Here is a 15,132-nt window from a genome sequence, read left to right as displayed (position 1 = left end):
AAAGCTAATTTCACATCTCATTTATTATCAGGATGAGATCAGTCCTCAATTTCCTCAGCTCTAAGAACTTTGCAGATCTAGCATGAATGAAAGTAAAGTTAAAATACAGTTGGTCAAAGAAAAGTTTACATTTTTATACTGTTTTATACTGAAAAGAATGCACCAGTTGCATTTATTTAAAGATTGTCTCCCTCTTACTAAAGAAGTTTCACAAAAAATCATGGAAAAATAGAATCTGATATTCCTGGTATCCTTGATGGCAATTTCTAACATCCAGGACAAAGTCTATTTGTTTTCTTCCTAATTCCTACACATTTTCTTCTCTTTTCTTTTTTAAATTCATGGACATAATGTAATTCTTTTCTCCACCCATCTGAATGGAGACTTCATGAGGCTGCTCCCATGTTGAAATCATTTCTGAAAGATCCATTCATGGTTTTCTCAGCATCATGTCCCCCTTACAGCCACACATTTCAACGAAGGTTCCCTAGCATTTTTTTAAAAAAACACAGAAACGTAGAATGCATCAGAGTAAATCAGAGGACTGAGAGCCATTGTGGTGTAGTGGTGAATTAAGAAAACCAGGTTCGAATCCCCACTCTGCTGTGGAAGTTTGCTGGGTAACCTTGGGCCAGTAACACACCCTCATCCTCAACTCTGGCAAGTATTTGGATGGGAGACTTCCAAGAAATACCAGGGGTGTGACGCAGGGACATGCAGTGACAAACCACCTCCAAATGTCTCTTGCCTTGAAAATCCTGTGGGTCACCATAAGTCAATTGTGACACACACACACACACACACACACACACACACACACACACACACACACACACACACACACACACACACACACACATCAGAGAAAATGAGCAGGAAAATATTTTGGCTTCTCTCATGCTTCTACCTTCCTCCAAATGTAATGAATTAGCTATCGCATGATTAATCGCATAAGACATGCTAAAAGTATTTGGAAAACAAATGTTGATTGGTAATAAATCATCTAACTGAGTTAGGAGGCCAAGAAATTGAAAACTTAAGGAGCCATCTTTCCTTTAAATAACATAGGAGCCACAAGATGAAAAATGAGATACAAGCAAATATGATAAAAGCAAAGCAATTAATATTAATCCAATGTTTCAAAATTAAGAGTACTAACTTTAGAGTCAATGTAATTTTTTAAATCAGGCTTTTTGCTGATGCCAAAAACAAAGCCAATTTTTGTTATTAACACAGTAGGCACTGCATTAGAGTTTTTGTATTAGAACAAATTAGAAACGTACATTTGGGTAATGATTTTAAAAGGTTTTTCCTGGAGCCATTACAAACTGTAACTGAATGGAACCCTTCAATGCTCTCATTTTACCCGCAGCTCTCAAACAGGTGCCAAACACAAGGGTGTCTTAATAGATATCCTAAGGCTCTCAAGCCAATGCAGTGAAACTATCAGACTGTGCAGTAAGCAAGTTAAGCTGCAATTATAAGAACATCTTCCTGGGTGTAAGCCTGACTGAATAAAATGGAACTTCTGAGCGAACCTGCCATGATTGTCAAGTTGCCTATAAGGTACGACAATACATTACATTGTATTGCTAAAAAACATTAATAACTTATATTAACAATGGAATACTTGAAACGCTTCTGTGCATTTTCTCTTCAAACTGCCAAATTATTTTTATTACTAATTTAGATGCAAAAAAACCAGATGTCACATAATTGATAAAAACACAACAAACCCTGATCACAAATGAGTTTGTGAAATGAAAGTTTCCTCACAAGCGGATGCAATCTGCTACATCTAGTTTTGCCTTTTCAGAATTCAAGTTAAACAGCATACCCACACTCAGACAGAAGTGCAGACCTGTAGCTACAGGGCAGACCACGGGGACCTGCCCCTCAACCAGTTCTTTAGCCATCTCAAAAAGATACCTTATCTATTTTTCACTGAACTGCCATGCCCCCTCAATTATATTTAGACCTGCTCAGCACAAAATGTTTGCCTATTCAGGGCCTGCAGCAATACAATCTGCCAACAAATTCTTTTGATGTGCAGCAGTATTTTCTGTTAGTTCATACTGGGGTTTGGTACAAAGCCTTTTCCGACCAGACTTTGATAACTGAATCTATTAGCTCCAGGGAGCATGATGTGACCAAGACAGACTTGCCTCTGTAGGATGTTTGAGGAATCTGAAATCAGAGAAACTGATAACTTGGATTCTTAGAACAAGCTACTCCTGCAAGTACTGAACAATCATTTCTTCTCAAATGATATGCAAATTATTGTTGAAGTTTCAAAGGCAAAGTTGCACGTGAAATCCCTGCCTTCGTGAAAGTCTACAGCACAATCCTAAGCAGCATTGTACCCCATAAGTCCATTATGGACATAATGTAATTCTGATTCGGACTAGGTTTGCCAGCCTCCAGATAGTGACTGGGATTTCAAATGAGCTCCAGATATAAGAGATCAGCTCACTTGGAGAAAATGACTGCTTTGGAGGGTGAATTTTATTGCATTGCATCCTGCTGAGATCTCCTTTTCCCCAAATTCCACCCTTCCAGGCCCCACAGCCGAAATATCCAAGTATTTCCTAACCCAAAGTTGGCAACCCTATTTTGAAAGCAGTGTTAAGGAGTAATCCTAAACAGGTAACTCAGAAGTAAGCCCCTTTTTAATCAATAAAGCTTACTTTCAAGGAGGTGTTCTTCAGATTGCAGCCCAAATACCAGATAAATGTATAATGAGTATTAGAAGAATAGTAAATTTGCATTAGGTGCATCTGTGTATGAAGATCACTCTGTATTACTCCTTACTGCAGACTAATAAAAGATCAAGTGTATTTCAATTTATTCCTTGTCATCTGGCAGGCCATGGATGATAAATGTTGCACCAGCTTTCCTGAACTAAGAAGGTTTGGGTCTTGTCAGTGTTTGGATTGTAGACCTCTGAGGGACACTATTTACATATGTATAATCTCTCTTTTCTCTCCCAATGAGGATCCAAAGTGCTTTACAACATAATTCTCCCCTCTCTTATTTTACCTTCACAACAACAATCTTATAAGGCTGGTTAAGATCAGAAGGTATGACTGATCCAAGTTTTTTTCCCTGGATTATAGTCCAACACTGCACATGCTGGCTCTAGGTAGTCTATCTTGAGTTCCAAGGAAGAAAAGTGGAATATGAAACATTACACAATGGATAGACTTTACCAAAGATCCAAAACAAGCACTTGGCAGTAAATAATTTTGGTATCTGACCAAGACCTCACATATTTCATATTAAGGGCATCAGAAGATAGGTGTACTCATCACCTCTGATAACTATAAAGGATCTTAAGGATGGCCCATTCATGTGCATTATTTTTGTCACTATTTGCTTTAAAGGCCATTTTTGGGCATTTTTTTGTCACCATATGTTAAAAACTTTCTGCTTATTGTACAAAAAGGAAATATCTGACAAAAGGATTCTAAAAAGTAATGCTGTACTCCATCTTGAGTGAAAATTGCATCAGGTATTGATTTTCCACTGAGGACAAAAATGGTATATATCATCGATATAAGAGAACATCACTGGCCAGTGCAGCTATTCTGAACATCTTTTATATGGAATACACAAAACTGCACTTCTCTGAAAGAATTCTACAAGATTGGATCAGCAACAAGATAGATAGCTATTAAGAAGGAAGATAACTTTAACTACCAGCAATAATTTGCAGACAGAGAATAAATTCTGATGTCTGGTTCACACAATACATTTTTTTCCTTAAAAGCAGTCCAGGCTATGTCTAGCATGCCTTCAAGGAGAAATATAAAATATGTACTGAGTGATCGTGCATACAGCAGGCAACAATTTCAGGAGGAACTGGTAAATGTGTTTCTTCAGTAATGGTTATTATTGCCATACACATCAATGATCGTAGGGTTCCCACATTATGTTTGTCTACAATGCACATATCAGAATTGCTTGCAGGGAATGTGGATGTTATTCTAAGCTGACCCACAGAAAGAGACACAGATCTAACTATCACCATTCTTCAGTACAACAACTTCCAAGGAAGACTAAGCTTGAAACTCCTGTATTAGAATCCATCAAGAAAGGGGTCCTCCATCATCACAGATCTTAACCAGTACAACAAAACTATCTAATTACTGTTACTGTCAATGTTCTCTATACTTTCCTTGATTGCATTTAAATTTTACCTCAATCTCTATTTCCTGCAATTCATGCCCCTTTGATCCTACATATAAGAATTTATTTATTTGCTTATTTACTTACTTCAGTGGGGTCAGAACGCATTGTTCTCCTCTCCTCTATTTTATCCTCATAGCAACTCTTGTGAAGTGTTTTAATATTTTTTATTTTATTAAGTTTAATACCCCACCCTCTGCCAGCTACTGCCAGGCTCAGGGAGGCTTACGCATATTATCATTAAAACGTTCCATGCATACAATTTGAATAAAATAGCATTAAAATATTAATTAATTAAATATAACAACCCAATAAAACAACAATATAGTGGCTGATTGAATGTCCAAAATCCTGATAGTAGCCTGAATAATCCCTCATCTCACGGCTCCATCGTAACTCCTATAATTAACTGTCGGACAGAGAAATGAAAGTGCAGAGAAAGTTGGGAGGCCAGCAAGATGGACTGGATATATGGGCTGCCTCAACTAAAAGCCCAGTGAATAATCTCTACCTTACAGGTCCTGTGGACCTAGTTAAGGTCCAACCAGAGGCATACCAGGGGAAAATGGGGCCCAGGGCAATACCTGCCACTGCCTCCTCCACCAGCTGAAGGAGCAGCCTCATGGGGCTGGCGAGGGGCACCCCGCAACAGGCTCCTGGCCCGGCTTCTAGAATCATCCAGGCCAGGAGCCTGCTGTGGGCCAACCAGGAACCCCCTATGTGAACTAATGGGGGGGCACCTGGGGTCAATTGATCCCCATGTTCCTCTGGCAGATACGCCACTGGGACCCACAGGGGCCCTGGTCTCAGTTGACAGAGAATTCTACCAGGCTAGAGCCAGAGCTGAAAATGCCATGGCTCTACTTGAGGCTAATTGAATGTCCTTAAAGCCAGAGACCGGGGCTGAGCAAGGGGAAACTGTGCCTGGGGCATGCACACGTTCTGTGCCCCTGCCGTGAGGACGCCCACCCCACCCCACCCCCAGAATTCCCCTCCATGGTCCAGTCATGCCTCCACCGTGGCTCCGTCCAGGGCGTCACGCCCCCTGTCCTGTTGGCGCTACGCCACTGCCAGAGACGACTAGGGGGTTTCTATCATAGGACTAAAGAGCCCTCCATGGCAATATTGGGAGATGCAGTTGCAAAGATATGAGAGTCCCAGACCACTCAGGGCCTTAAAAGTCAACACCAGTACCCTGAAAACGATCTGCATAGTAGGTTAGGCTGATAGTGTGTAACTGGTCTAAGATCACTCAGAAAGCTCAGAAAACGATCTGCATAGTAGGTTAGGCTGATAGTGTGTAGCTGGTCTAAGATCACTCAGAAAGCTTCCATGGCAGAATGGGATTTCATACCTGAGTCTCCTGGATCCTAGTCCAATATTCTAACCACTACACCATGCCATTACTATATAAAATGATTAAATATAATAATAATATTATAATAATTACATATTATAGATAATAATTATATAATATATAATAATAATGATATAATATATAATAATAATTATATAAATTTAGATATAATAATTATATTTAATGAGGATCCACAAAAGCTTACTTTGAATGAGTATTTGTTAGTCTGAAGCCAAAAGACTCTTATGTTTGTTGCAATAGGCTAACATAAGTACGTAAGTACTGAAAACTCTAGTACTATCTAAAATTGGGGAGGAGAGAGAAAGAGCCAAAATGATTGTAATACATTTTGAAGCAGATCAACCAAGGGTACCCGGATAAAGTTTACTTATGAAACAGAACTGATCAAAGACCATGTGATTGAACTTTCATTATCTTTTATAAAAGAGAGAGAAAAGCATCATTTTTTCTCCCATTCTTTCATTCCATCTAAGCATGCAGATTAGAGACTGAAAGGTCCATACCTGAAAAGGCTCTGAACTCCTAATGTAAAGGATTTTCCTTATCCATCTGTTCCCTTGATTACCAAATATCTGCCACAGCAGATGTCCTCTTGTGTTGCTCGCTGTTCTCTGGAAAACTGCCAGTCTGTAAATATGCTTTCCAAACATATGATAATGGAAGCGAAAAATGCAGCTTTTGTTGTTTTGTGCAGAGGTAGCATTCAAGACTGGGCTCAGCAAAGCTGCTCTGTTTTGGAACACCTGTGGCTCTGAAGACTCTAGGTACAGATAGTGCCCTTTAACTGTGCCCAGAGTATGATCTTTCATTGGTCCTGTGTTCAGAGTGGGAGTCGGACCTTGATTTATAGTCCAGTCTAGGTCATCATCTGTATCTTGTTCCCAGTTGCAGAGTCCAAACTCAAAGTTGCACTGCAGTGCAGCTACTGAAATCAAGGAATTAGTAACAAATAGTATTAACAATGATGCCTGAGGTCAGCTGTAATTAACTTAAAATGATATTACACATGTTCAAAAGAAATTGATTCTATCTATGGAGATATTAGGCAGCAGAATGTTAAGTTGATAGAAAATGTAGATTCTGCTTTCATGTTTTCAAAGTGCAGCATAGCACAGAAGTTTTGACGGGAGACATAGAGGACTGATGACTAGTGATATTTCCCTTTGAATCTCTTCTCCTTGGTTTCCCCATGACACATAGGGTTGCCAGACCCCTACAAGGGGTGGGGCATTCCCTGTTTTGGGCTCTCTCCCCCAGGACTATTTGTCCATCCAGTGAGGGGTCTTAGCAGGGACAAAATAAGATCTAGGGTTTGGTGCTGTCGGCACATTGATGTCACCTCCAGAAGTGATATCCTCAAATCTTCAATTACTGGGAGGCACTCTAATATTTGGGCAAATCTCTATGGTGTAAACAGTGTCTATAGTAGAGTTTTTGCCCAAATACTACAGTCTCCCACATGGTGACACGATGATGTCACTTCTGGAATTTGCCAAGGGCATTGAGGTCTAGCCCTCCTTTTATGCTTGGTAAGAACCTTTTCCCCGCTAGATGCCAAGAGGTACCTCGCAATCCTATCAACACAATCTATAAATATGTAGCTTGGGGAAAGAACAAACTACAAAGAATGGGTGGAAAAAAATACATGAAGTTGTTTCATAAAAGTTTTCTTCCCCAAAGTCTTCCCCTTTTCACACTATATTTTTGTGAGAAAATATTCAGGGAAGTCTCCTTAAATAGCTGCCATAGTAGCTTCAAATTTTGGTGATTTTCCTAGTCTTCATTCTATGTCTATGTTGAACAAAACTTGGTGGAGAGTAGGTTGGGATGTTTTTTTAAATACGCAGAAGTAGCTCTCATTAAAGAAAAAGGTGATGACCCCTGATTTAAAGCTTGATTTTTCTTTCTTAAAATTCTGTGGGTTAAGCCAACTGAGCTATGCTCTGAGCTCTCTTATTGTCTGAAAATCAAAGATTTAAAGTGCCTAAAACTGATTTGATATTATAATGTATGTAAAAATGATTAAATGTCTTACTGCAGTTGTCTTCATCAGATCCATCTCCACAGTTATCAACAAGATCACACACTAATAAGCGGTCTATGCAAGCTTTCGAGTTTTGGCACCAGAAATGATCAGGACTTTCACAGTTTAACGTTGGCAGTGGCAATGCACAGTTCGTGAATCTGATATCATCAATTGCTGAGACACCATCATAAAATCCAAGGCTGACTTTATTTAGAGATAATTGAAAAGGCTGTGGGAGGCGGCCAAGCTGAATGGAAGCCTTTAACCACTGAGCTCCTTGATTGTAGTATATCCTCCAGAGGACTGTTGGTTCTTTGAGTCCATCAACAAGCAGTTGCATTTCTGCTGCCCCGACTGACTGGCCATAGTTGTAGTACCTAGCAAGTATATAAATTAAACTCATGAAAATGTTATTGAATCTATGAAACAATAATTGATCTATCCATTCCTGCATTTTCTATTCTGACCAGCTTCATCCATCCCAAGGTTTTATACAGGTTCAAGGATCTTTCACTGTCCTTCTGCACCCAAAGTCTTTTTGAAACTAGCAATGTGGGAAAATAGTATTTGCAAAGAATATGCTCATGACTGAGCTGCTGAATGGGGCCCAGAACATGTTTTATGCTTGAGTACATCTCATAGAATATCAGTGAAATTTGAGAAGTTTCATTATACTAAGTTTTATTGTCATAGGCTTTCATGGCCAGAATCACTGGGGTGTTGTGTGGTTTTCAGGCTGTATGGCCGTGTTCCAGTAGCATTGTTCTAGTACCGTGGTGGCAAACCTTTGGCACTCCAGATGTTATGGACTACAATTCCCATCAGCCCCTGCCAGCATGGCCACATGGCCATACAGCCCAGAAACCACACAACACCCCATTATACTAAGCTCATTGTCAATTCAATGGCAGTCACATGCCTCTAAACTTTGAAAAATCAAAGTTCATACCAGAAAGTCATGGTGCATCCTGATCCAGCCTGGCTGAACTTGGGGCTCTGTAGTTTTGCAATCTGTGAGATACTGCTGCTGTTTCTCAAAATGAACATAAAATGACCTGTCAAGGGCAAAATAGAAAAGAAAGTACCATATCATATATATGTGTGCAACAAAAGAAAAAAAGCAGAGGACATATATATTATGTATGCCTATCCTTCACTCATTTGATCTAACACATAGTACTTTTATGCATGTGTTCTTTTTGATAAAATTGCTCACTGGGATTTTACCTGCAGAGTGCCTATAGGTATGATCCCATGGTGGAGATTGTTTCTGGAGAGGAAGGGGTAGGCTACTCCTGGAACTTCGTATCCAGTTAAATCCATCAGCAGTGACTGTTTCCATCCAGCCACAACTGTCTGTTTCAAAGTCACATGTAGCAGCTGCAATATTCATACAAGATTTTATATTAATTGCATAACTTTTCCCAACAGCAACCCAATATATGTGACAGCATATCAATCAAAGCTCAGTGTACAACTTTGTAATTTCTTTTTTCCCCATCCATTGCTTAATTAATTACTATAGCACAACAATACTGTATTATCCAAAGATGTGTGGATATAAATGAATTTAAAAATGTAAAGTGAGTTTCTTTTCAAAACATCATACTATAAAGATAATTGTCCAACTATGGCTGCGTTATTTGGACAAATCGTTTCCAAATTTAGTTCTAATCTGAAAGAAAACTGCAACACTTTGAAAAAAAATCAATGCATATTCTGGGTGAAAAGTGCTTCCCCTTCTGAGTGGTTCATCTTAATTAATTAACCTCCCAATTAAATAACCAAAACCAAATTATAATGCTATTGATGTGTACATTTAATGATCCTTATGGCATGAGTTACAGATCAATGCACTTTCACTTACAGCACATGGCTTCATCGCTGCTATCTTGGCAATCAGGTGTGAAATCACAAAACTTGTCTGATGAAACACAAACTCCATCTTCACATGGCAAATATCCAAATGGGCAATAAAGGGATAATGAATCACTTGTTACAAACTTTACTTCCCCTTAAAATAAAATCAGTGATTAATTCTATTAGCATACAAAGAACAGTTGCTACTGTTTTAATAGATTTTAATGCACTTCTGATTTTTATTGTTACATTATGTTATATTGTTTGTTGTTGGTTTTATTGTGCACCGCCCTGAGCTCTTTGGGGGTAGGGCAGTCTATTAAATTTAATAAATAATAATAATTATTATTATAATTCATACTTCTGCAGGTAAAAAGATCATTAGATATTCTTCCCTATGGTCCCAATTCAGAAAGCATAGTGAGGAATACAGATTTCCATCCATGGCCTTGCTATAGCAGGATATGTCAGATACTGTTGAATATGAAATTTGCAGTACAATCCTAAGCATAGTTAAACCAAACCATGTCTATTTAAATCAATGGACTGCAGTTTCAAGAACCTAGCCAGTGTGGTACAGCAGTTGGTAAGGATGCCACCCTCAAGGTGAGACCTGGGAATTCCCTGAAATCATCTCCAGACTACAGAGATTATTTCCCCTGTAATGGAACTAATGGAAGTTTTGGCAGGAGGACTGTATGGCCACGGAGATCCTTGTCCTCTTCAGGCTCCATTCCTAAATCTCCAGGAGTTTCCTAACCATACGCTGTCAATCCTACCCCTCATCTTCACCAGTGGCTGGGGGGACCTGGCAATGCTTAGTGGTTAGAGTGTTGGACCAGAGTTTTGGAGATAAGGTTCAAATTCCCACTCTGTCACAAAAACTTGCTGGGTGACTTTGGAAGTCAAACACTCTCAACCTAGCATGCCTGACAAAACTGTTGAGAGAATAAACTGAAAAGGAGAAAAGCCATGTTGGGGCCCCATTGGGGAGAAAGATGGTGTATAAATGGAGTAAATAAATAAACAAACCTAAATTCAGAGAGGGATTACAAATAAAAATTTATATTAGGGTTAGGTATTTCAAGACAGTTGCAGTCTCAGTACCCACCACTGAAAAGAAAGCCAACATTCATAGCCTGTGAACGTTCTGTAAGGTGACAAAGGTGGTACAAGAACTGAGTCTACATTGTTTTGGAAGGGGGCAAAAGTACAAATTGATGCCCCCTGTATATTATATACATATATTTACTTTTTTCAATCTACTCCTGCTGCCCCGCCCTGAGTACTCTGTGGAAGGTACTCTGGGGAAGTACTCTGCTGCCCTCTTGCCCCCCTAGATCTGGCCCTGGATAATGGATGCTAGCCCCTCGAAGATCTGTCCAACTCTCCCTCCTCTCCTGAAACAAATTTTACCACCACAACAACAGCTCCTCTCTTCTTCTTCTGCCACAGAAGGAGGGCAACAAGGGCCTGTTGCACCCTGCAATCCAATGTACATTGACTTGTCTGAGCAAGCAGTAATAGCTGCAAACAGCACCAGCAGGAGCAACCAGACATGATATGCATACTCCCAGGGGTAAGTTACAGAGCTTTAAGGGGCACACAGGAAAAATTCCTTTATGGAGTCACAATGTGGATCTATCTACACACATGGACATGTGCACACCCTGTAGAAGGTGATCGTTATGGTGGGCTTGCTCGAAGGAGCAGCACAATGAGGATTCAGGAAGGATGGCACTCTGTGCCCCTTGGAGCAGAGTTGAGGGGGCAACCCAAAAGGCACTGTGGGGTGGCTTCATGCTTCTGCCATAGCCGGGTATCTTTTAGGTTGCCTTTCCCTCAGGCATTCAGTGGTGAAGACCCCTTTTGCCTGCTTGGCACCAACACGCCTTAGACGGGAAGAGACCATTGACTGAGTGTGAGCTAAGGCACCCGCTGCATGGGCACTTGGGCTGCACACTCCCTTTTCTTTGTGTCTCTCAGAGGTGGTGGTAAATGGCACCATGGAAGGGATATTTTCCCTCTCTATTGGGTAGAGTCTCTTAGAAACTGGAATGAATCCCAATTTCTCATGTCTTGCCAGTGTCCCCTACCCCTAGCATACCTTTCTAGAGTGCTAATTAGAAAGGAGTCTGTATGTAAATGGATCAGGTGGGAAAGAGGTTTTGAGGGCTTGGAGGGATGCAATATCTGTCCACATATATCTCTTGCTACCTTAGAGGCTTTGCGAGCAGTGCCTAGGGCTGGGGGTGGAGCTGTTGGCTAGGAGTGGACTCCCTCTCTGCCTCCACCACACTGGCCACCCACTTCACCAGCAGGGCTCCGTGACCCTGTGGAGTGGTCCAGTGGCCTCCAGATGGTAATGGAGGAGAGATCATGGATGCTCTCATCAGGTCAGTGGGGCAAGGGGACATGCTTGCAAGCATCATTGGCTGATCTTCTTTTCTTTCCCCAGAATTTGTGTCCTGGGGTCTTCCCCCTCCCATTTGCTTGCTCCTACTACACTAACTGGAGAGCTGGCTCAACAAATTGCTCACATAAATATGGACACCCACAAAGCTGATTCTGGTCATTTGTCTATCAAGGTTGTTATTGTACATTCTGAAAGGCAGCTGCTCTGTGAAGGGGGGTGGACCAGCTAGATTTAAGTCAGTAGCATCTTAGAAACCAATACAATTTTTGGAGTATGAGTTTGTGAGAATCAAATGTCTTTTCAGATACATTCATCAGAGAGTAGAAAAAATTATTCATATTATCCACTATCTAATATTTTAATTGGAGGTATCTAGGACTGAATTTGGGATTTGCCTCATGCAGCACTGAGCCACAATGACTCCCCAAAAGAAGACAAGAAAATGTTTCTTGGTCCTTACCATCCATGTAGATGTTTGAAAGGGAATGATTAGTAGTAGCCGCACATGCCTTTGTTATGCTGATATCATCTATAGCAACAACAGCTTTCTCTGAGCCGACTTGGGCCTGTAAAATGATCTGTGATGCCAATGAAATAATCTCATTAAATGCTAGATCACAAATGTCTTCATCTGTTTTTAGCATTCCTGCAGATCCCTGACCAAGCCCTGGATACAAAAAAAAACCCCACTGAGAATATCAAACCTGCAGCTTTAACATAAATACCAGTGAGGCATCAACAATGATGAGAGTGGAACGTTGGGGTCAAGTTGTTTGAATTATGTATGTCTTAGGTGAGAAACAAAGGTTGTTTGCAACAGTTTAATTTACTCACTGATTCATTTTTACTATACTGAACCCAGCAAGGAATTATCAAACAAAAAATAATATCCAGTGTGATATTTGCTTGTAAGCACATAACGGCTGCCAACTAACAAATAAAGCTGAATGTTATTGCAGAGGTCACTGGAGGGTTATACATTTGATGATTAAAAAATTGCTGTTTGTGTTTTGCTATAAATATTTATGGTGTCTTGAATGAAGTAAAGTGAGATTGTATAATCCAACCTTAGTTTGTTTTAGGTACACTTTTTATGACTAATTTTATCAATGAGCAGTTCCGTGTCAGAATCACGGCAAAAATAAACTATTGAGAAACTCTAAGGACAAGAAGATACATACAACTACTAGGAATCTATAGGAAATACTGTGTCATCACCCAACTTCCCCCCAGGCGACTGGTCTGCCATTTTTTCATGCCCTCACCTCACTCCTTTCCCACTTGCCTCTTTATTTTTGTCATTTTCTGCTTTTTTTGGATGTTTTGGTGGATCAACAAAGCATCAATTAAATGGATTTACAAAGCATTGTTTCAACAAGTAAGCAATTTTTTTTTACAAAAAAAAACCCAGTATGGCAGCCATGAAGCGTTTGGAGGAAGTGAGTGTGGACAAATATCATGGTAAAGGTAGGGGTATCAAAAGCATTCTGGAAATGGTTTACATGATTTGTGCAAAAAGGGCCTTAATTGAACTGAATAGTAGGAATACATTCTATTCATTTCAAACTGGAAAGGCTAGACTGAAATAATGACCTATGACAAATTGTACATTTGCCTTCTAAGGTACTTACCTGAAAAGGTCCTGCCATTTCTCCAGTGGTATTTTTTATAAGTACAACTGCCTTTGTCCAATGCATCCTGCTCTTGAAAAATTTTGAGTCAAGTAAAATTTCCATATTCCTGGGAGTTCTAATGAAGACTGTCAGCTGGGAATCTTGAGTCAGCTGATACCAAAATCTCACCTGTTTTAAAGGTTTTTTTTTAAAAAAAATGCATTACTCACCCTCTGGTCAATATACATACACATTATAAAGCAATAACAAGAATTAACTGTTGTTATTTACCTTAGAACACTTGTAAACAGTACCAGAACAGTACCAAAGGTCTTGACTGTACTGCTTCAACTAAGTTTGTAAGGGTAAGTTGCTCTCACAGCTAATTTTTTTGGGGAGGGATGAGCCAGAAAGGGGGAGAGTGTTTCTCCATAAGACTTGTGTACTGTTCCATTCCTCTCAATAAAGTTCCAAGAAAAAAAAAGGCGGATGAGCACTTTTTCATTTTTTAAACCTATGCACTGGCTTCCTAGCTGTTTCCCAACAAGTGTTAACTTCCTAATAAAGAACATTGCAGGGTGTTCTCAAATAGTGTGAGAGCAGGATCTGCTAGACCCAGGTTCCAACCCCAATGAGCAGTAAATTACCTTGTTGGGTAACTGTGGGCCAGTTTTTTTACTCTAACATTTCTCACAGAGCTGTGATTGTGAAGGTAAAATGAAGGAGAGGAGAATGATGTTGCAAACCAGTTTGAGTCCCCACTGAAGAGAAAAATAATATGATATAAATATCTAAATCAATAAGCACTATATATGAAGGGGGCAAAAAACTCTTCCCCCAACTTAAATAGATTGCTAAACAGAACATCCATGTTTAGATAAAATACACCTCCGAACATCAGGTGCTAAAGACAAGCTAAAAGGACTGTTCCAATATCACATTGTGCCTGTAAACATCCCTAGATGCATCTTATAGGTCACTGTTGCAGTGACCTACACTGACATTTGTTTCAACCTGGAGGTGAAATTAATAGACAATAACTACTTTTACCAAGGAAGGCAGTGAGTGTTAGGAAAAAAATTACCTGACAATGTGCAGCGTTGGTGGATAATTCTGTAAAGACTGGACTGCTGAGATGAGAAATGACAGGCTTTGTGTATGTAGATGAGCCTTTCACATAAATAAATTTTCCTGAAAATTAAAAATAAGAGATCTACTAGGAACATTTGGAGATAAATGGAGATAAATCTTACTGATGATCATTGAGGTCACAGTCACTGTCCAGTAGAGCCTACACTGCACATACATAGTCATACAGCAGCTGGAAACTAGTTTTTAATTTTTCCTAAGAACCAGCTACAGTGATAAGAAACTTAAAACGAAGTGAGGTTTTGTGTATTTACTTCATTAGATATATGGAGAGTACATCCTTAGGAGATACATAGTTGTACTTAAATTCACAAGCAACAGAAAGGTAGGAATGGGGAGGTATCACAAAGAGAAATTAGTTAGAAATTCAGTTCACTCACAATGTATAAGAAACATTCCCAATTATAGACAGATAGGCAGATTAGGATAAACATAAAAATAAATGTAATCTAGGAAGTGCAAGGGTGAGATATGTTAAGCAAAACTAATTAACATTGGTAAA

The 15,132-nt window shown here is 39.6% G+C and overlaps 1 protein-coding gene across 1 annotated transcript in view; it reads right to left on the bottom strand.

Moving 5' to 3' along the window:
• Positions 1–15,132, bottom strand: part of MALRD1 (MAM and LDL receptor class A domain containing 1) — a 268,644-nt gene that overhangs the window by 209,318 nt on the left and 44,194 nt on the right. Inside the window, exons 5-11 of the mRNA XM_048510491.1 lie at positions 14,566–14,672; positions 13,500–13,670; positions 12,329–12,446; positions 8,820–8,972; positions 8,542–8,647; positions 7,602–7,969; positions 6,070–6,491 (exon numbers count right to left, since the gene is read on the bottom strand). Coding sequence (XP_048366448.1) covers positions 6,070–6,491; positions 7,602–7,969; positions 8,542–8,647; positions 8,820–8,972; positions 12,329–12,446; positions 13,500–13,670; positions 14,566–14,672 — 1,445 coding nt within the window. The remainder of the gene's footprint in view (positions 1–6,069; positions 6,492–7,601; positions 7,970–8,541; positions 8,648–8,819; positions 8,973–12,328; positions 12,447–13,499; positions 13,671–14,565; positions 14,673–15,132) is intronic.

The sequence above is a fragment of the Sphaerodactylus townsendi genome, linkage group LG11 (assembly GCF_021028975.2).
Source record: "Sphaerodactylus townsendi isolate TG3544 linkage group LG11, MPM_Stown_v2.3, whole genome shotgun sequence".
Taxonomy (NCBI): domain Eukaryota; kingdom Metazoa; phylum Chordata; class Lepidosauria; order Squamata; family Sphaerodactylidae; genus Sphaerodactylus; species Sphaerodactylus townsendi.
Note: the sequence above shows the minus strand (reverse complement) of the source record. Positions and strands in the feature narration are given on the sequence as shown.